Below are 23,252 nucleotides of genomic sequence, written 5' to 3'. Positions count from 1 at the left end.
AATAATACAAGGTGATTTTTACATGCTTTGATCCAATTTGTACAAAGCTGTACACATTCAACGCGATAATCATTTTAATAAAATTCTGACTCGAGGGGAGAGATGTAAATTATCGTTTTGAAAGTAGCTTCGCTGGAAATTCGTAAAACGTCAAGTACCTGGTGAGGTGTCGGCTGTCCTCGTGAACGGCCATCTCCGAACTCTTGAACTCGTTCAATTCCTTCCTAATGGCAGCCTTATCCTTCGGAGTTAACCGCGTCCAGGGCTTGTCAGCTCTTCTATCGTAATCGTGAGCCTGCGTTACCTCGATATAGTCGTTGAACCTAATAATCTGCAGGAAGAATGAAAGATAAGCTGTATCGCTTTTCGTTTTTATAGCGCTTTATCGTAGTCCTTTAACCTCTTATCAGAAAATAGCACCCTTAAATAAGATACGATAAAATATCGATTGGATTTAAATTCAGCCATATCTTTTGCAATCGATACATATATACATACATGTAATCAGTTTGCATATCGTGAAATATTAAAGAATGTACATAGTGCAATAAAATTCGTAAAGATTTAAAAGGAAACTTTTTTCTTCCCTTAATTACCTTTTTCTCTTTGAGTTCTTCGACGGTTGGTCGGAAACTCAGTTTGCGCAGGAGATATCGCTTCTTTTCCTCTTTTTGCTTCTTTTCTTCGGCAGGACTTTGCTCTAAAAAGAAATGTTGCAACTCGACATTTAATCCCATTCGACTTCACGAAGTAAACACACATTTAATTTCACTCTTCGTAGAAGAAAGTGAACCGTTATATCAAGTTAAAACGTATATAATTCTCAAATTTTAAGGGAGTAATCAATTTTCAAATTTGGCATTTTAATTGATCTCAAAAGCTTCGCGCGGACGTTGCTCGTAATTGATGAGAGGGAGAAAACTGAAGTAAACTTACTTTTCAAAATATTCCTCTCCTCGAGTTCTTCCTGAGTTGGCCGCATGCTCAGCCGCCTGAAATGAGAATGGCACGTGAATCAATGTAAGTTCATCGGCCACTTTAATCTTCTTTCGAGAGAGGAAAGGAGAGGAGCTTCACGGGAGGAAGCAGGGCATTCACTTTGTACAAACAATGTGATTCACCACAGCCGAGACCACTCGTCCCATTATCCGCGCGTAATCTTTTCGAAAGATAGCTGTTATTTCAAGCTCGTTTTCAAACGAGCCTAATCAGTCAGTAACGGACGGGTATCGGTGAAAGAGAAAAAGAAATCGATTTTTCCGAAATAATACGCGCACAGTTCCGTTCCGTTATTATCAAAAAATAATTTTAAATACGTTAAATTTCTTTGACGAATACAAATATTTAGCTATAATAAAATAAGAAAACAACAGGATAACGAAGCCCCTCATTTTAATGTCGATTACGAGTTGATTTCGAAGATTTTATCTTATATTAGAATGAAAATTTCGCGAGGGAATTTTGGGTAGAGCAAACAACATTTTTCTCACCTAATGAGCTTGGCACCAATCGCTTCTTTCGTTTCCTGCCTCTCATTGTCCGTCTGCAGTTGAAGGATGTTTCTATTGATGAGTTCTTGTCTATCTGGCCTAAGAGCGAGTTTCAGCGAAAGCGATTCCTTGCGCGCAATCTTGGCTGCCAAACGGCCTGTCAAAATAGACGATATTTTTGTCCTTAATTCATTGAATTCCCATTATTACATCGATAAATAAGGGATCGTAAATATGATAAAATGCATTTAAGGTCATCATTTAACGAGGATAATCAGATGTAAATTGAAATATTAGAGTCGGAATGGAAATTCCGCATAGATGTCTATTAAATTGCGTATCGGTGTTAATTAATCTTGCGTCCAATCGCACGTCACGATCGCTAATTACCCTCCAGGATCGACGAGCAGCTGAAGCTGCGGTACAACAGGGGGGCGTGTTCGATCGGCTCGACCGAGGAGCAGACGATCGACACCGTCGACGCGGTCCATATCGACAGCATCGCGTGTCATCACTCTATCTCTCTCCCTCCTTCTCCTTCTCGATGCGAATCGAGGTACGAAAAGCGCCCGAAACGTGTTCCAAGCGTAATCGAAATCCGGGAATCCGGTGATATTAATTACCGTTCGCTTTCGCACTGACCCGGATTGCGGAATCACTACGCGTTTCGGAAATTTCCCGAAATTCCCTCCACAATCGCGTACTTTCCCGCGAGAATGAATTTTAAAGCGGATATATGAATTTTAGGGATCAGCTTGGATTTAAGGGAATAACTTTATAGTCGTCCACCCCTACGCGGTTCGATAATAATTTAGCGAGCGAGAAGCCTCGTGCGATAAATTCAGCTTAAAGAACGACTAGAAACACACTGAGCAACTTGCCAACTATCTTCGGGGATTAATATAAACCTCTCAAATGTCCGTTAACATATATACACATACGACTCGGCACGAATATAATTAGTCCGGACGCTGAAGGCTGATTTAAAATGTTGGGCAATTTGCGTTTTCCTGCGAGACATTTAATCTGCGATAAAACGTTCATCCAACAAATTATTTCCTTATTATATTAGATCATTCATATAAATTGTATAAATCCCCTGCCATATGAATAAAATGTGCATTATCCAAATGTATTGTGTATTTTGTGTTGTTGATAATTCTCTATTTTAAAATATATTAAAGTATTATGTCAATATATCTGCAAATAATGTAAATAAGAAATTGATATAATAAAGTATTTATTAAACTCTTCGATAATCAAGTCCTTTAAAACGCTCGGTAATTATCTTTATCTAACAAAAAAAAAATTATTGCAATCGGTATACTTATGACATGAACGTCAGATTCAGTTCCAGATACGAAAATACGAATTTCAAGTTCTTTAAATTTTGATTACTAGCGCTGGCACATCAAAATTCCCACCTTCTTATGAAATTCCTCAATTTTTGCAAATGTTTGAAATTCGTCAAGTTTTTCGAGCTTTTTTTTTCTTTTTTTTATTTCTGAATTCCGTAAAGTTCTGCTGGCAGCTGCGACTGACTCGGCTTTTTTCCAAGCTATATTTTTCGAGATTTATAGAACGGTCCTTCGCGTTTCTCTCGTTTCCCGCAAAAAAGGGAGGACATGAACTTTATCGCGGAACTATTTATAAATTCGTTCGGAAGTCCATTCATCGAATCGAGTCGAGAATTTGAAACCTCATATTTCGACGAAAATTTGCGAGGGCAAAGGCGCTAAATAAACATAGCCCTACAGCTCCTCTAGTGTGGTCTTTCGTATAGCTGCATTTTTATCGCGATGCACACGCGCGTATGCAAGAGTGATTTAAGCGTCCGACTGCTGCAGAATTTTAATGTGGTTTCTCGAAAAAGTTGCGGCATATTTATTTCTATGGGAAAAGGATTGATTTTCGCTGGTATATGACTGCAAGGTTTTCATAATGTGCGCAGCATTAATATTTGCAAAAGTTAAATTAAATAAATAATCTGCCTAATTGATAGCCACGAGAGGTAGAAACGCGCTGCAAAGACAATCGAGGAAAAATCGAGCTTTGCAAAGTTATTCATTCTATTATTTTGCGAGAAACTGTGCCACAATGAATATAGTTCGCCCATTATGTTTTTTAATTGAAATACATTTTCTATGTACTTTACGTAGCCCATTTGATATAATTAATATAACCATTGATTAATTAATTTAGAAATATAAATATATATAACGTAGTTGGTTCTTTTATTTTTAATTTGTTAATAATTCATTTAAAATTACTTTATTCGTACTCATGTGTATTATGTATATTAATTAATAGCTACGTATTAGATTGCATTTTTTATTAATATGCACAATGAAATAAAAGCAAACATGACAGGACGATAATCTCTAAAATCAATTAGAAATTTAATAAAATAAATCGAACGACTTACTTTTCTCGTCATCATAATCATCCCTGTAGAGGACTTGTCCATCGCCGGAATCGCCATCGACATCTTCCCTGATGACATATGGCCGCGCGTTCTCCTTGTTTTCCAACGTGCAGGGCAAAGCGAGGCCGAATCTGACCGGTCGACTGCTGAAAGAACGAGGAACGGCACATGCAAGATTTGTTAATACATTCGGATAGCGATTTCCGCTGGTTGACGCTACGTGAACCAATGTTCTACTCTACGGTGCTACAAGAGAACGAGATGCGAAAGATGGGATATGCCCCGGCGGAGGAAGGGAAGGTAGAGATGCATAGTATGTGACATGTGTCGGGTGGAGAACAACGCCATGTGAAGCGACAGACTGACGCGCGCGCATTTGCGTCCAAGTCTGCCAGCTATCCATTCGACACGTTGAATGCCGTGTACGTGAACTTTATTCGCGATTGTACTACTTGTTCCGTGTGATCTACGTTGGTGTTGCGCGATATATTCGCAATGAGATTTCCGTGGTAGAAAATTTATCGCGAAAATTTAGGGAACAGCGAGAATAGGAAAAATGACACCATGATTGCGATAATTATAAAAATGTATATCCTTCTAATTATGAACATGAATCTTTTTTGTTGCAACTTGTCGCTTGCCTTTTCCGAGCTACATTGATGCAGATGAATAGAAAATTGTAAGAATTTTTAAATACATGTAGCGAAAACCGACGATTATAATAATTACGGAGATAAGTACGACGAGTTGGCATTCAACGTGTTTAAGTTTGCAATTTCTCGAGTTTTTGCTGCCTTACGTGGAGAATTTTTAAATTTAAACTTCAAAAGTTATTTTGCGATGAATTTTCTTTCAAGAATAAAGTGTCTCCGAGTACTTAGAGATTGTAAACATTTTACGAATATTTAGCACGAGTGCCACTCTTGACTGTATGCGCAATGTTCTTGACAAAAAGTTTAGATTTTCTCTTTTCGTGGCAAGTTATCGTAAGAACTTTTCATAATATTATACAACAGTAAATTGTCGAGAATATTGTCGTTTCAATATTGTCTTTGGATTGAGTTTCACGTTTCTAAAGACTATAGTAATAGTGCGAAAATTTTGTGAAAAATTACGTTATAAAATCTAAGCGCAAAGCATGCCCCACGGTTTCGGGATAATCATGTTTCATTTTTGTTTCAACATTTTTATACTAAATATTTTTTTTAATTTTTTCTTTTGAGAGCGCAGTGCGTGACGTCAGAAGCGAATTGCCTCGGGCCAAATATTTTCAAAGCGTTTTCAATAACGTTAAGAAGCTGGCGAGCGCCAAAGCTGCAATAATGTGATGCGAACAAAAACCGGCAATACTCTGTCGTTTCTCGTAATAACTAAATGCTTAAGATTCTCATCTAGAAAATCTATATAAAATTATTCTAATTCAATATTATATATATCGATGGTACTAGAACTTTTTAAATTTCGATAAAGTTTCCGCAGATAAGTATGATCTTGAAAAATAATTGCACACAATTCGTGTCATGATTAAAAATGCGGGATAACATTTTGTTTGTAAATTCTCTTCTGTTTCTCTGCAGGAAGATCGCAGAACAATGGAAAATAAATTACAATCGAGAATAAGAAATTAAATTACTTAATTAATATAAAATTTCTGCAACCTGCATCTGGTAAAACACGATAGTCAAAAGTCAAATACATCACATCAATAATAATTACAGTTATTAATATTTAGAGAAAAGGACACATGCTTTATATATATATTAGAATTAACGGGACATATATATATTGAATAATAAATATACGAAATATATCGAAATATGGGATATAATATAACCAATGTATACCAAGATATATCGAAAGAACGCATATACTCACACGAGTGAAATAATTATGACGAGTTCCTTGTCGCTCTCTTTTGCTCGTCGTAATTATCCGACTTACAACTCGGCACGTGCGATACCGTCGACCAATGATGGATCGCATGACCCGCGAGATCGATCGATCACGCGAGAGGGAAAATAAGAGCTCGACCCATCTCGCGCGATATTCGACTCACGCGGCGCGTGTGTCGTGCGTGATCGAATGTATGCGGCGAGACAAGCGTAAGGCTGAGAGATTTTTCATGGATTTCCCTAAGGTTTTCTCATGCTTAAAACGTTCCAATATTGCCATGCTCGCGGCGCTCGCGCAGGGAGTCACCGAGAGAAAAGGAGACTAGAACATTTTGGTTCTCTCGCGATCAACCGCGCGCCGTGAAAGACGTCAAAAAGGACAAGATATCTTTAATACGTATATATATGTACATATATATGTATATATAATATATACAATATCGGTTCGCACATGCTTAGTTAAACCAATGCCCAATTACCATATTCTCATCCTAGGCCTCAACGGTGGCCTTCTGGTTAAGCATAAGAAAAATACGATGCTTTACTAGTGACTGACATGTTAATGGCGAATGGGTGCACGAAGTACATTCCATGATTACTCGCCTGAGAGAGAGGCCGTACGTTTCCCTTCAATAATCCGTCTCGCACTTTGAATTTCGGCGAATAAAATAAATACGGCGAGCATACCCAATATCCCCTACAGAATTACATGAACGATTGTACACGTAATAAATAATGTTTTTTGCCCGATAAGATATTTTGTCTCGGTCTAGAAGGATGAAGATTAACGTCGTCCGAAAGATTATCGCGTATTCGTTCAAGCAGGGGAGGCTAGATGCAAAAACTACAAGCAGCGAGACGGGAAATTAAAGGGCTACGTTCGAAACAAATTAGGGCTCTTCGACGTCCACTTTTCACTTTTTTTCATTACAGCCGAGAACAATGATACTACGGGAGAGAGAGCGAGGTGTACTCGAAGCCTGCTTGCAGAAGCAGGTATTCTCGATATCAAACAACAACGCGAGAAAACAAGGCTTTCGAGAACGAAGCCGATTTTCTAATTAAAGAAAAGCCGATGTAGAAAGCGGATTATCTCGGCGAATTTGCCCCGGCGATGGCTCTCGAAGAGCGCCCGATTCTTACGGCGAGTTTCGAGTTTCGATGCGAAGTGTTCGAGAAAAATCCCTAACTACTCGTGTTCTGCATTCATTCCGCGCCTTTGCCTTCTAATTATCCTAGTTGCCGTATAACGTTCAAAGTGAGATTCGCTCTTGAAGCCTCTTTAACAATTGCAATAAATGCAAAGAACGATGCATTTTCAAAACTGAATGCTTCGAACCGAGACTGGAGTCCATAATCTTTTAAAATCCACTTTAAAAAGTATCGAGTCTTAAAAAATGTATCTCGCGAATTACAAATTTTCCTCAATTTTGCAGAGAATTTTTCATAAGTGATACTTTGATCGCGAAGCTGAGTCTTTAATTTTGCATCGCTTTCCAAGAGCTGATCTTGAATTTTGTACGATGCATGATTAATTTCGAATTACAAGTCTTGTATAACTTTTCTCCTTCGCATAAACGAGCACTTGGACGAACCAACGTGCAGCGGAAATCATTTTGATAAGTTAAATTGGCTCCTCTTCCCGAACATTTCCGCATCGATGGATATACTCGAGCAACTGTAAAGCGGATCTCGATATTAGCGCGAGGGGAGAGACACTAACTTGAACGAGGCGTGGAGCTCCTGGCGAAGCGTCAGCGGCCTGTTCTCCTGCGTCGGTGTATTTTGCGGCGTGCCAGGCCCGCTTCCGGAACCCCGCTTCTTCAGGACGCTCTTGAGCGGCACGGCATGGAACTTGGGCTCCTTCGCCGGTATCTCCTCGACACGGGACGTGTCGATCGCCGGATCCGGCTGCGACACCCTGAAGACGTACATGTCGTCCTCCTCCTCCACGTCGATGTCTTCCTCATCTATCGCAAACAGCAGGCGTTATCGTAAGATGTCAAATCGCAGAGGGACTTAAACGATGTTTCATGTTTGAGATTTTTAGAAAATGAAGCAATTTCGAATTTGCACGCGTTACGTCAAAAGGTGAAATGATTGTTTCATCATCTATCGAAGCTCAGAAAATTCAAGTGGACAAGTTTAATGATTTATTATGTTCTAATTTATTAATTGTAATGAACAAACACGCGCGCGTTGATTGCTTTTTCCGATTTATACAATTATAAGCGACAAGTTACGACGGGGTTGATTTATGGACGTACAGTGACACAATCGTAACGATCGATGATCAATAATTGGGCATGCATCATTACAGAGGCAAGTACATCAATGCAATATGGAATTGCGATCATCAATTAGCGTAGACCGATAATTAACGATGAAATTAAATTGCCGATAATGAGATAAACAATGTTAAATAATTCTATAACAATATGCGCTTCATTTATTGCCACTGGCTATATTCAGCCACCATAATAGCTGGCTATTATTTTATAACTTAATGTGCCGCGGTATATTGTGTAAGAAAATTGAAATGAGGATGAAAAGGGAAACGTATCGATATTAAAAACATTGATTTATCTTAGAATAGTGTTAGTGGAGCAGATTCTAATAAGCGGCGAAGCGAGATTCTCTCGTATGATTATAATTGCTCCAATTACTCTTCTCTCGTCGCATTATAATACTTCATTACGGACACTTACCCTCATCCTCGCAGTCCGAGAGCGGGATTTGCCGTTGTCTCGCTAGCAAAGTAGGACTCGGAGAGCTGAACATGGGCGGGGGTGGTATAGGACCGATTTCGCTTAACGGAATCGGCGGTTCCGGAAGCTCCGACAGCATCAGGGTATTCTGAGGTGGTAACGGGTAACACCTCTCGATAACCTGCTGATTGTCGGCGCCCTGAGGATCCAACACCCTCTTGTCCACTGAAAACAAAAGGAAAAACGGAGATTAAGATAATATGTACGCCGATGGGATCATACATCTCTACAATATTACGAATAGAAGAAACATGTTTGATTTATTAGTTAATCTTATTCCGTTGCGTCGAGAGACAATTATTCGTGCTTCTCTCAATATTTCTAAATTGAATTGCACCGCATATGTAGGATTAAGATGTTTTTATTGCGGCAATAAAGCAGAAAAGGTACGGCATGATGGATGATCGCGCCGAAGTAAAAATACGAGGCGAAAAGAGAACGCGCTCCACGCGTTCCTTGGAAGTTGTTTCGAGGAACATGATTCATCGCAATGCAGAAACAACAATATCTTGGCAAACGGATGAGTGCCGCGGCCGTTGCAGTTGCGAGGTGGCAACTTGCGAAACATCATTCGCGGCTGTTCCCCGAATTTGTTTATTATTAAATCCGCGCGGGATATACCGGACGAAATTTTTAATTTGGCGTTGCTTCCATCAGCTTTTATAATTCGCGGCCTGTTTTATTTTATTTTATTTTTTTTCAATTAATCTTCTCTCGGAAATTTAATTTTTTTTCTCGATAAGATAAAGAGCAGTAATTTTTTTTTTTTGGTGAAAAACGGCTCGTCGACCGGCATCGGCTGGAATGTTAAATAACTTGCTGGATGCAGGGCGCTGCCGGCCATTTGATAACGTCGCGCACCTAAATTCTGACGTACAAAAGGACGAAGTTCCAGGCGGTTACCAACGAGATACTTTGGCTACCGCGCATTCCCTCCAGAGACCGTCCGGTCGCGCTTGATCACGAGCGCATATTTGAACATATTTGATTTCAGCTTGTTCGAAATTTATAGAGAAAATTTTCGGAGCGATATATCAAATGTCCTAGCGTATAAATTCACGTTGCGCAAAGTATCAGAGAGTGATTAAAATTTTAAACTTATTTGAATAAATATATGTCTTGAATAGTTTACCCAGTATTATTAGCAGGATGTTGATATAAATGTTCTCGATTTCTCACAGAACTTTCTCTCGACAGTTTACTTCGAGAAAAAATTCCCTTCCTTTTCCTTCTTTTTAGAAAAATGTAGAAAAATTCTCTTTCAGAAAAAAAAATCGCTTAAAAGATATTACTTAAACGATAATTTAAGTATCATATTGATTTTCTCCTGAAATTGTGTGTTGTGATGCATGTTATATTAATTAAATTATACATTATAATTGTATATTCGATATTCACTAATCGAAATTTTAATATCTAGATTCCAATTCATGCCATTCATTAGAGTATAATACAAAAATAAAATATAATAACGTTGAAAAATTTTATATTTACATTTTAATGTGCTTTATTGTGTATAATAGCTAAAGATATTTTTACATGAAGAGGTAGATATGGCGAGTATACATTTCAACACATCTGTATTTTATCGATCTCTCGGCCTCTAATAAATGTTATTAAATTGTAGACGTTGTCAGAGATAAATAATACCGAGCTTCGTCAAAGGGACAACTAAATCCAATAACGAAACTTTGTGCGATACACTCGATGATAATTGCATTCATGCGGCATGAATTCGCGAGGACTCATCGCTCTTCGTCGGCCAGGACTTATTGCATAAAAGGATACTATTATTGCTTCTAACTGATCCTCAGGCTGGAGAGAAAAACTCTTACTCGAAAGTTTTCATAAACTGCACAGCGATAACAAATATAAACCCAAGTTTATACCGGCTAATCTATTCGTGAACTTTTTATACGCGACCATAAGAAAAAAGTTTTTCGAATAATTATGGACTAAGCAAATTCATATCATACGAATACGGAAAGCAAAAATATAACTTCGGTAAATATAAATGTCAAATCGAGTATTTATAAACACAGTTGATTGTTTCACGAGAGTGTAATAATAAGTAAAATGTATAATGTTTAATGTTACCTTAATTATTAATGTGAAAAAGTTTTGCAGGAAACATATTTTCACATGTTATTAGCTTATAGGAAAACTGCATTAGGCCCTTTAAGCGGCAAAGTTATTCTCGCTACCCTTCTTGCTTCCCACCCATCAAGCCCACCGATACTTGAGCCAATCCCATTATTTCACCCTTCGTTGTAAAATCGATACGCTCGCGTGACGTACGCCTTCGCCGATACCATCCATTTCGTCGAACTTTTCTCTGAGCGACGACGACGACGACAACGACGACGACGACGACGACGACGACGACGACGACGACGACGACGACGACGACAACGACGACGACGACAATGTCGATCGATCGATACGCGAGACTAACGGACGCACACGCGGATCGGCACGCGAGTGTGTACTCACTGTCGAACAAGATCAGCCTCCTGGCTACCACCCTGGCGTCAAGGGTGTTCGGCCTGTTCGGCTTTTGCTGGTCCCCGGAATCCGAGACCGGACCCGAGACCGGCGGCGCCCCCGGACCGGTAGGGCCCAGATTTGCGGCCGACGAATCGCCGGCACCGCCGCCGCCGCTCGGCGATATCGCGCCATTCGCACTCTGTTCAGTCTTTTCCTTCTTCGGCTCTGCAACAGAAAAAAAAATTCGACACCGGTCAGAACCGTGACGAGAGAGAAGTATGCGTCGCAAATAGACGGGCTTGGCTTAACAGCTGATCCGACTTGTCGCCTCCTTTCCCCGTGAATTTTTCGAGAGTCACGCGGACGATGCGCTCGCTCAGAGAAAAGTTTGACCTCGCAATTCGCACGCGAATAAATACGGATAATTACGCTCTCCTCTGATTATTTTTCCGGCTTGCTTCCGCGATGTTTCTCGATCGATTTATCTGCCGTGCTGATTTATCGGATTTTTTCGCTTCCTCTAACTCGAGTGTGTATATATATAATTGTTCGTGTGACTTTAAATAATATTTAAAAATAAATTTTGTCATATATCTTATAAGGGAAAGAATTAATTAAAAGTTGTAGTGACAAAAATTACAATAAAATTAAATCATTGTTTACACATATTTTTTTTCGTTTCTTATTATTCCTTTATTATTATTAACTCATTATATATGTCGTATAATGAGTTGCAAATCTGTTAAATTAACAGTGTAATCGGCATTATTTCATCATCGAATAGTGTTTGCATATAATCACGAGAAAAGAATCGGGTTACGATATGTCGAGCGCGTTCGAGCACGAAAGGGTGCCTCCAAATTACGTTTGCGCCCTCGTCCGGAAACGGTCGTTCCGCTGATTGCTTGTCGTCGAAAATCCGTCCACCATTGCGAAAGTTCGACATATGCGCCACGATGCCATCGTGACATCCGTCACAAAAAGAACGTCGATTTTCAAGCCGGGCTTGGACAGGACGCGTGAGTGGAACAAAAAGCTCCTCGCGCGCGCAGCCCGTTATCGACTGTCGACCGCACAACCGGGGTTTTACGTTATTCCGTTCGTTTCGCGAATTTCAAGAACTTGACACATTTCCGATTCGACAGTAGCGATTAAAGGTAGTGCAAGTTTCTCAAAAATTCGCTTTGTACCGGCAATATATATCGATAAATCATCAATCCGATTTTTCAAAACGCTGTGGGCGGAATCTATTTCGGTTCGATTTCATCGTGGATCAAACGGTACTCGATTATTTCGATATTAACGATTTACTTAACATTTTTCATCCATAAATATGCATACATATAATATTGTCTTTTTTATACTGACTTGTCAAATAATTAAAAATTATTATCGGTTAAAGATATCGACCAATCCATGTATTGTATTTATTACATATGATTAATTGATTGTTGGAAAACTTGAAGATTTATTAATTTTGGAGAGCATTTTATAAAATTTCCTTTAATTATCGTGACAATTAATTTTTCATTAATTATAAAATTTGCGAGCATAAATGTCAAATGAGAAGATAAAGTAGCTCCAACTTTTCTTGTTAAATTTTTTATCACGCAAAGTTTATTACTGAAACCTATAACTTATAATAGATATTTTTATTCTTCCCTTCCATAAAAATATTACATATATTTTTTTCTTATACAAAGCAATTTGATTTTCAAGATGCAATGCTTCAAACTTAAATAAAATTTAATAACAGATAAATGTTATTGATTGTCGGAAACAAAATGCAATATTGGGAGAATATGCATTTTTGACTGCCGATGTGATATAACGGATGACAAATTTGTAGATTGAAAGCGTTCGTAATCAAAAAGTACAGTTGAACAAAATTCTGTTTGATGACGAAAGCGAAATTTCAAATATGCATATAATCAAATCGATATAGTGAAATAGTGCGCGCAATTAGAAGCGGAAAGATATGGTCGATTCGTAGAAATTGCGTTTTAGGGATCGGTCTCCTACGCTAATGGAATTCAGGATCAAACGATATTGATGCGTCTACAATTGACGGCAAGTCAATCGCCCTCGCTTCGTACAAAGTTAAAGTAGCGCAATCGATATTCCTGCAAAAATACGCGCGCCTTCTCTATGTTTAGCGGCTCTTTTACATCAGAAAGGCTCGACGTAAATAACTGGATGTCAGAGCGCGCGGCGATGAATTACTATAGGTTCTCGATATTAAGGCGCGATTGTAAGTCATGAATATTGTGTGTAAAAGAAGGAAGAGGACAAACGCACACAAAATTGTAGAAGGATAGACGAAGAATTGCTCATCTTGGCTGGACGAAAGAATACGCTCTGTCTGTTTAATGCGCGCGATAAGAGTCGATTCCGCATTTGATGGATTTTACACGTCCCGGAAACTTCGCCAACGTTTTGGAAATACGCCAATGGAATTTCGGAGGCACGACAAGTAGGCGTCAGTTCTTTCGACACTCTGCTAATAATGTCAACAATATATAGAGCATTATAAAAGCAAATGTAGTTCAATAGTAGTTTTAGTCTAAAACTGTCAAAACTTCATTTCAACTATTTAATATTCCGAGAAGCGGCGGTATAATTATTTAATTATTATAAAACAGCATTTTAGATTTGTTGAGAAAAATTCAATGTTTTAAATTATGCGTCACATCAATTTCTTGAATCGCGACAAAAGAATAATGACATTATCGCTCTTTGACAGCTTTGTCGCGTTCTTGCGATTATCACGCAACCACTTGTAATTCTTGTAGATTACAATTTTAATTACTACTTTAATATTATTTATATATTCTTTCCACGTTCGCGCAATTTAGATCGCCGGGCTACGATTAAACGGTGCAACAAATTTCGCGCGTGACTCTGCTTATACTTACTTCGCCATTTAAGATGAACGATACGGCCCATGAGTGATTAGCGTGTCACCGCGATGAGTCGCGGCTTTAAACTCGCGCAATTTCGAAGGTTGACTCAAGCCGCAAGAAATTTCGCAATTAGTTCCCGACTGTGTCTGGTCGTCGTTGCCGCGTAAGTCAAAACGAACAAGACACACGATCCATCAGTGGAATCGATGCGTCTTCGTTCACCGCAAAGTCGAAGCCGAGCACGAACGCTGTCCGACGAGCCTCGAAGCTTACGTGGGACTGGTTGGGAACTAGAAACTCGTAGATTCGTGAACACGGATGAAAATAGATCAATGGCTCCGTCGAAAGATCTCTGCCTTACTTGATGGCATACCATGCGACGACCTTCCATCTACTATTATTACTGCAAGCTACTTCGGCGCCTAATCTATAGCCTCGTATCTTCGAATGATCAATATTTTGCGCGTTATTATTATCTTTTACGTTGAAATAGCTAAGGAAATAGCTAACAAATTTCAAGGTATAATTTACAATCACGAGAAATTATATGGCAAACATCGAGTAAACAATACAGGGAAAAAACCTAGTCATTGCAATTTTGTGGCGACGATAACTAGATGTCTGATCGGTTATTACTTCGCGATCCAAAGTTCAGGGGAACTTCTCTCGTGTCAAGTGCGCGTATAACACGAGACGCATTCAAGTTCAGACGATACACGCACACAATCCGTCACACTCTCGTGAACGTGTGCCAAGTGCACGCACTCGCATCGCTCTTACTTGCGGGAGAGCTCGAGCGGAATGCATCTCGGCTGATGCATCTGGAACTTTGACACAACGAACGGTGCGTCTATGAATAGAATCATGCCGCTCGCCCTTGGCAACATTTCCGTTATGTGGCATTACGTGTGAGGAATTTCGGTTACGACGAAAACCCCCACGCGTCATGACCACGCGAGCGTGAAAAAACTAGAGCACGATGCACGCCCGGGTGACTGATGCGACTTCCGCGTCACGCGACTCGACTTCCGGCGCGCATCAAGTGCACGGGAATGTAAATTGACTGCTAACGCGGAAACATTTTTCCATTAAAGTTAGCTGGAAACTTTGCGAGATAGTCAGTGTTTCTCTTACATTTCCCTGAATAACAATCAAGGTACTTTCAAATTTTAAGCAAATCTTTTTAAGGATGTTTTGTACCGATTTTCAAAATATTGAGAATTTAATGAGAAGTGTACAGAATGTCCTGACATATATTTAGAATCTTCAGTACAATTTTTAAATCGATTCACTAAAGCGTTCACAAGTTATAAGGATTTTAATTTGCATCGAATTAACATGTATTCTTATGAGAAACGTATAACCACGTCGATTCAAATGACAAAAACACATGGAAATAATATTCAGAATTTGTTGAAAATTTGCAAAAGTTTAGATACAGAGGAAATATTTGGTCAAATAATTATACAAGTACTGGTTAAAAAGATATTAAATATAATTCAATAAAGTTAACCATGTATCTGTCACAAGGCGAAATTCTCTGCCAAAAGTTTATCAGTTCGATTAACAAAATTTGGAATATTTCAGTAAAAACGCAATAAATATTAAAAAATACATCTCTGCACTGTAGCTAAGAAAAAAAAATTGTAATATTCCACACAATTTCTCATACTCAAAATACACTTAAAAATGGATATTCGTCAATATTGATTTTCAGCTACTTTTTGCTGAGATTGGACATACAAAACATCCTTAAAGAGATTAGAGATGTGTATGATATATTTAGCGTCTGTAAAAAAAGAAAATGTGATGTTTGTTTAACTGATATAATGTAATTTCTGAAAAAATACGGATTGTTACTTTAGAAAACGAGAGCGAGAAAATATAGCGAAGTATTATATTTTCGTAAATTCATTTAGCTAATCGCCTAAAGCAATGGCATTGTTTATAGAGCGTGAACCAATGCCAGCGAGCTGCGGCCGTGACATATATAGATTTATAGTTCGATTAAAATAAATAGCATATTTTTGTAGCAACCAAGGATTCTTTTATTCGGGGAATTTTGCCCCCAGTTTTCCCCAAGAATATCTCTCTTTCGGCTTTACTTTGGTCGCGTATACAATCAAAATGCACTTCGAAGTACTCCGGAAAATTGTATTTCTGAGATACGTCACATATGTTGTCGCGCACTCGGTACACGGTTCGCAGAGAGCGTATTTCTAAACACAATATTGCAATATTTCACGGGATTATACGTTCTTCGAAACGGCCTATATCACGTCCTTGGCGTTGCACTTAAAGCATCGCAAGGTGAGAAGCGCTTAAATTTTGTCGCGACAACAGCTCTGTCGCTGCTGATTCTCTGGCGCCTTCTTTGTCGCAACCGGGACTGTGTTCGGTTAACAAACGAGAGAAATAAATTACGCCGCGACCAACTGTATAACGAAGAGAGATTCGCTTCGCGCGCGTGAACGAGCACAGAGGAATTGCAAGTACGTTTTCATTTTCCTCGTCGTCAAAATCATGCGATGCGAAGCGAAGTACGATATAGAAGACCTCTATGTTAATTGCTTCAACTTTTGTGATATCAAGATTGTGCATTCTACCCGATAGAATCCCCCCCGAAGGAGATCTTTATCAATTCTCTCGTTCGTACACCCTACATTTTATTTTCCTTTCAAATACACAGAAAAAAAGGACATTCTTGTTTTGAAAATATATTTAGTTTTAACATGGAAATCTTGAAGTGAGATTATATTGCGTTGATTAAAGAAAAATATAATTGCTTGAATAATTGGTTACTTGAATGAAACCATTTTATATAATTCAATCGAGAAAAATATATCCTTATGATTTAAGATTTAATTTTCTTGAATGGAAAAGAAACTATGTTGGATAGAAAATAACATTTTTAAATCAAAGATTATAATTTTCTTAAAGTAGAATTAATTATATATTCTTGCGGTGACAATTACAATATTAAAATAAGACTGTAATATTGTTGAAATTTAAAATTATTAAATTCTTCTAAGAAGATTATAAATTGTTGCGTGTATACGAAACAATGAACGCGTTAGTTTAAGTATATAAGTTTTGATTTGACGCTTCTTTTTTTCTGTGTACACATCGCGATAAAAATATCTCGTTATATATTCGAATAAATACACAAGTTTTATTTAATTTATTTAAGGATGTTTTGTATGTACAATCACAGCAAAAGTAGCTGAAAATCAATATTGACGAATATCCACTTTTGGTGTATTTTGAGTATGAGAAATTGTGTGGAATATTACAAATTTTTTTCTTAGCTACAGTGCAGAGATGTATTTTTTAATATTTTTTATTGCGTTTTTACTGAAATATTCCGAATTTTGTTAATCGAACTGATTAACTTTTGGCAGAGAATTTCGCCTTGTGACAGATACATGGCTAACTTTATTAAATTATATTTAATATCTTTTTAACCAGTTAGTACTTGTATAATATTATTTGATCAAATATTTTTTCTGTATCTAAACTTTTGCAAATTTTAAACAAATTCTGAATATTATTTCCACGTGTTTTTGTCATTTTAATCGACGTGGTTTCCCATAAAAACACATGTTAATTCGATGCAAATTAAAATTCTTATAACTTGTGAACGCTTTACTGAATCGATTTAAAAATTGTACTGAAGATTCTAAACATATGTAAGAGCATTCTGTACAATTTTCATTAAATTCTCAATATTTTGAAAATAGGTACAAAACATCCTTAAATTGCTACGCACGATGAGAATGTAAAGACGAAAATGTCAAAGTGCTATCCGATAGTAACATGATTCCAGACGAAATGACGTCTCGAGAATACGAGCGATAAGTTGTCGGAAGACATTGATGGAATATCAACGTGAAGTTTCCGTGACGTCAACGGATGGATTCTTTCGGATATTTTCGTTGCGATTCGTTAGAATGACAATAGCGTCTGGAGATACTTGCGTAATCACGCATCGTAGATCCATGGCGTCATTGTTCATCGCGTTACGATGTAGAGAGCTTTAAGAATCGCAAGCTTGATGGATAGGTAAGAGGCTATTTATACGAGGCGCGCCCAAGAACAAGACCACCTTTTTCCTCACGATGCTTTTACAGCGCAAAGTCGCGCTTTAAACCCCGGTCTTCTTAGGTACGAACGGGTAATTAGTCATGGAGCACACGTGTGCGTTTCACACGTAGTTTAATGAGCTTTTACTCGCTAAGACGGAACTTTCAAGCAAATACCGGCAAATTCCATTTCGCAGAGATGTTTTGCTTCCTTCCTACGTCGAACCTATATAACCGACAGAAATAGAATTTCGCGATGTCGATGAGGTATGCGAGCGAACGAAAATCGTAAAACGGGGAAATGCATGTATAAGAATAACTTTCGTTCGCTCCTTTATCCTTTGTAGCGCATAATTGAGCACAGCGGGGCGAATTCTTAAGAGGTCTTACGTTCTCCATCGAAAGACGATGTTGAGCACGCAAGAGAGCGGGAACTATTATTCGTCACGAGTTTTACCCGAATCGTAATAGTAAACTGCAGATTCGAGTCAACGCGTGCAATAACGGTTGGCGTTATCTGCAGAGAAGCAGGAAGCATTGTTTACGGAGGCTCCAGTTTGGAGGGCACTCGAACCGTTTCCATCCGACCTCTTCTTGTTTCTCCTCCTCCTTCATCGTCCCACTCGCGTTACCAACTCCTACGATCTTCGAGACACAGCAGTCTGGAATTCCAGTTACATTTACAGCCCAGCTTTGCCGGGAAAAGAAAACCGGAAGTTTCTTTAATCGCCTCCGCGACCAGCTGCTCCGAACTATTCCTAGACTATCGGTGGACTATTAGTTGCAAGATTTCGCACATAAACGTGAACTGGTTATCGATTTTGCATTAATCGAGCGGGCTAATCAAATCTCCCATTTGAATTGCCATGACGTAAAATAATTTTACATTTATATTGCGCGTTACAAAAATAGTTTAATGTATTTTCTGCGCGAGATCTCCGAGATAATCTTGAGCGAAATAGCGACGTACAGATTATTTTCACGCTTCCCCCGCTAAGAAAACACAATCATCACGAGATACGACCGTGCTAGGAGCTATTTTTCACTTTTACGATGGAATTAAAAATTCCTCACGACGGCGCAATTAATCCGCAGATAACCGCGGCGAAATTTTACGAGAAACGGCAAAGACTCCGGAATACATTTGAATATCCGGAGGGACGCTCGTTAGGATGTAACGATATGCGGGGACATGGCGATTTTTCAAAAGACCTCTCGAGCGTTCGTTCAGCAAACTCAAATATCGTCTACGTGTGTGAAAGCTCGTGGACGACCTAATCGCGGTCAATGTCGATTAAGCCGCGGTTGCAATTTCGCTGTAATTCCAGCAAGATACGATCGAGCTCGATCGTGGCTACAATTTAAATCGTATTTGTGAAACGACTCTTTATGGGGAGGACAAGGTACATTTAATCGCAGTGTTAAGGTATTTAATGCTCGTGTGTATTTTTTCACAGGGAATTGCCGCTCGATTATTTTCGGAGCAGACACTATTTTTGGTCGTGTCGAAGGTCGGGTTCAAGTATGAAAAATGAACGTGCGCGATACACGAACCGTTTTATTTTTGCAACCGTACCATTGTCTGTGCGTGTTCATGGAAATGAAAACGTCGAGATAGCGTAATCAAACACGTGTCTCGTCGCGAGCTATCATTCAAACCTATCCGTATCAGTCACTTTTGCCTGCGTGAGAAATAAAAATGGCCGTAATACGAGTTTCAACTCTTGCATCGTGTATGCATTTTTGTGTTTGACATTTTATTCTTTTCATATCTTCTTTCAATATCTCAATTTCGATCTCGATTCTCTCGAATAACACATCTATCTCTTCGCAATTCATGCATTCATGTTTATATTAATTTTGCGAAACGCAAGAATATTTCCGCGAGAATTTCTTGATACATCACACAGCAAGGTAGAAGACAGTTCCTTAATGCTCGGATAAATCTCCCGCTCTCGTAATTACAACGATTATGCGAAAGCGCTGGATGAAAAGGACTCTCTCTAACGAACGGATGCGTTTTCTAACTGCAAGGTCGAGTTGACGCGCAAAGAGGACGCATGCGTAAAAGAGATTCCAACCGAGGTCGCTCCTCATCTTCCGGCGAGATATACAAAGAACACCTGGCACTTTCAGACCAGAATAATCAGCGCGGTAACATCCTTCGTCGCGAGCGAGCGCGAAAACACGTTCCCCACAAAAACATTCGCCGACCATCATTTTTATCCGCCTCAGTTTCATTGATAACGTCGGCGTCTCTGCGCTAGATGAAATTGCAAGGGCGAGTAATCTCAACGGAATTACACGGCGCAACCCTCGCTGACTCGCCCATATTGCTCGACACGACCGACACGTCTCGGGTAGTTATCATTCCCGAGATTCCATCGCGATAAAACACACGCGTGGGAAGAATATTTTATGAAACGAGATCCACGTGGACTTTTAACTCGCAAAACTTCATATCCTTTAATCTATTCGGGATCATCCTTTCCATCGCGGAAGCTTGATTGAACGTTACCGGAAGAAAATTATTCTCCTCGTCTTACGTAAGTTAATATTGAACGTTGTAACAATGCTCATTATTTCTTGAATGCTGTATGGAAATTATGTCGCCACCTACGCACGGCAAATTCAGAAAATAGTTGAAACGCCATTTTGCACGATTATTATGTAGTTTCGGTCGTTACCAGCGCGCCCGAAACATCAAGTTCGTTAGAGCGCTCTCCTCGGTAAAGCTAGAATTATCTCGCGGCGTCGCCAAGTGGAAACGCTTTCAGTCAGGCATGTTGTAAACGCTTGTTTCATAGTTACGGGGATCCTCGGCAAATTTTCAGAAACGTAGCTAAAGAGCTTACTACCTAAAGAGCTTAAGTGTTCAAGAGGAATATTTTATGCATTCTCTTATATATCGTTTATATTTTTCGCTTCGATCTCGATGAATCTTTCGCTTATACGCACAATCTTGCATGCATTCAATGCATGGCGCAATTAAAAGGATATCTGTTACTTTTGCATCTTAATTATACATATTTTTATTTTTCCTTTTTCGCATAAAATTATTATGTAATTCAATGACACGAACTCGCGAGTTGAAATAATTCCGAGTCAATAAGAGTGAATACAATACTTTTCTCCCCAACGAGAGGACTCATTTTCACGAGGAATGTTTTATGCATTCTCTTATATATCATTTATATTTTTCGCTTCGATCTCGATGAATCTTTCGCTTATACGCACAATCTTGCATGCATTCAATGCATGGCGCAATTAAAAGGATATCTGTTACTTTTGCATCTTAATTATACATATTTTTATTTTTCCTATCTCGCATAAAATTATTATGTAATTCAATGACACGAACACGCGAGTTGAAATAATTCCGAGTCAATAAGAGTGAATACAATACTTTTCTCCCCGACACGAGAGGACTTATTTTCACGAGGAATTTTTATGCATTCTCTTATATATCATTTATATTTTTCGCTTCGATCTCGATAAATCTTTCACTTATACGCACAATCTTGCATGCATTCAATGCATGGCGCAATTAAAAGGATATCTGTTACTTTTGCATCTTAATTATACATATTTTTATTTTTCCTATCTCGCATAAAATTATTATGTAATTCAATGACACGAACACGCGAGTTGAAATAATTCCGAGTCAATAAGAGTGAATACAATACTTTTCTCCCCGACACGAGAGGACTTATTTTCACGAGGAATTTTTATGCATTCTCTTATATATCATTTATATTTTTCGCTTCGATCTCGATGAATCTTTCACTTATACGCACAATCTTGCATGCATTCAATGCATGGCGCAATTAAAAGGATATCTGTTACTTTTGCATCTTAATTATACATATTTTTATTTTTCCTATCTCGCATAAAATTATTATGTAATTCAATGACACGAACACGCGAGTTGAAATAATTCCGAGTCAATAAGAGTGAATACAATACTTTTCTCCCCGACACGAGAGGACTTATTTTCACGAGGAATTTTTATGCATTCTCTTATATATCATTTATATTTTTCGCTTCGATCTCGATGAATCTTTCACTTATACGCACAATCTTGCATGCATTCAATGCATGGCGCAATTAAAAGGATATCTGTTACTTTTGCATCTTAATTATACATATTTTTATTTTTCCTATCTCGCATAAAATTATTATGTAATTCAATGACACGAACACGCGAGTTGAAATAATTCCGAGTCAATAAGAGTGAATACAATACTTTTCTCCCCGACACGAGAGGACTTATTTTCACGAGGAATTTTTATGCATTCTCTTATATATCATTTATATTTTTCGCTTCGATCTCGATGAATCTTTCACTTATACGCACAATCTTGCATGCATTCAATGCATGGCGCAATTAAAAGGATATCTGTTACTTTTGCATCTTAATTATACATATTTTTATTTTTCCTTTTTCGCATAAAATTATTATGTAATTCAATGACACGAACACGCGAGTTGAAATAATTCCGAGTCAATAAGAGTGAATACAATACTTTTCTCCCCGACACGAGAGGACTTATTTTCACGAGGAATTTTTATGCATTCTCTTATATATCATTTATATTTTTCGCTTCGATCTCGATAAATCTTTCACTTATACGCACAATCTTGCATGCATTCAATGCATGGCGCAATTAAAAGGATATCTGTTACTTTTGCATCTTAATTATACATATTTTTATTTTTCCTATCTCGCATAAAATTATTATGTAATTCAATGACACGAACACGCGAGTTGAAATAATTCCGAGTCAATAAGAGTGAATAGAATATTTTTCTCCCCGACACGAGAGGACTTATTTTCGCAGCCTCTCGCGGAAGTCTTTTCCTCGGCTCTCGTCATTTCAGCAGGTTAGCACGTCACTAGAATCTAGCCCGAAGGATCTACAAAGTTAAACATCGTCTTTCCTCGTATCCTCGCGTCATCCCTTACGCCCATGCATAAGATGGACGGCTTTCATGGAACGAGCTAAAGACACATATTTTGGCGGTCGAGATTATCCGCGTGCGTCATGACAGGATCGTCAACCACATTTTCGCCTCTACCTGGGAGCGCTTTTCCGTCTTACATCACGAGAAAAGTATGCAACGACATTAGCGTCTTTCATGTCTAAGAGCCTCTTACGTAATAATCAAAATAGTTCCCACGGTAGTAATAATAGCTCGCGTGAA

At 38.5% G+C, this 23,252-nt stretch overlaps 1 protein-coding gene across 9 annotated transcripts in view; it reads right to left on the bottom strand.

Annotated features, from left to right (window-relative positions):
- The window catches only part of LOC105248017 (phosphatase and actin regulator 4B), a 214,198-nt gene that overhangs the window by 2,906 nt on the left and 188,040 nt on the right, over positions 1 to 23,252 (bottom strand). For 5 of the 9 annotated variants that reach the window (XM_011252547.3, XM_011252550.3, XM_011252541.3 and 2 more), the window contains 9 exons: positions 11,069 to 11,287; positions 8,516 to 8,740; positions 7,531 to 7,777; positions 6,287 to 6,319; positions 3,916 to 4,061; positions 1,491 to 1,647; positions 937 to 992; positions 597 to 700; positions 159 to 331 (listed from right to left, as the gene is read on the bottom strand). In XM_011252547.3, coding sequence (XP_011250849.1) covers positions 159 to 331; positions 597 to 700; positions 937 to 992; positions 1,491 to 1,647; positions 3,916 to 4,061; positions 6,287 to 6,319; positions 7,531 to 7,777; positions 8,516 to 8,740; positions 11,069 to 11,287 — 1,360 coding nt within the window. The remainder of the gene's footprint in view (positions 1 to 158; positions 332 to 596; positions 701 to 936; positions 993 to 1,490; positions 1,648 to 3,915; positions 4,062 to 6,286; positions 6,320 to 7,530; positions 7,778 to 8,515; positions 8,741 to 11,068; positions 11,288 to 23,252) is intronic. The other 4 variants (XM_011252543.3, XM_011252546.3, XM_011252544.3 and 1 more) reach the window with 4 other exon arrangements.

The sequence above is a fragment of the Camponotus floridanus genome, unplaced genomic scaffold (genome assembly GCF_003227725.1).
Source record: "Camponotus floridanus strain SB8 unplaced genomic scaffold, Cflo_v7.5 scaffold39, whole genome shotgun sequence".
Lineage (NCBI taxonomy): Eukaryota > Metazoa > Arthropoda > Insecta > Hymenoptera > Formicidae > Camponotus > Camponotus floridanus.
Note: the sequence above shows the minus strand (reverse complement) of the source record. Positions and strands in the feature narration are given on the sequence as shown.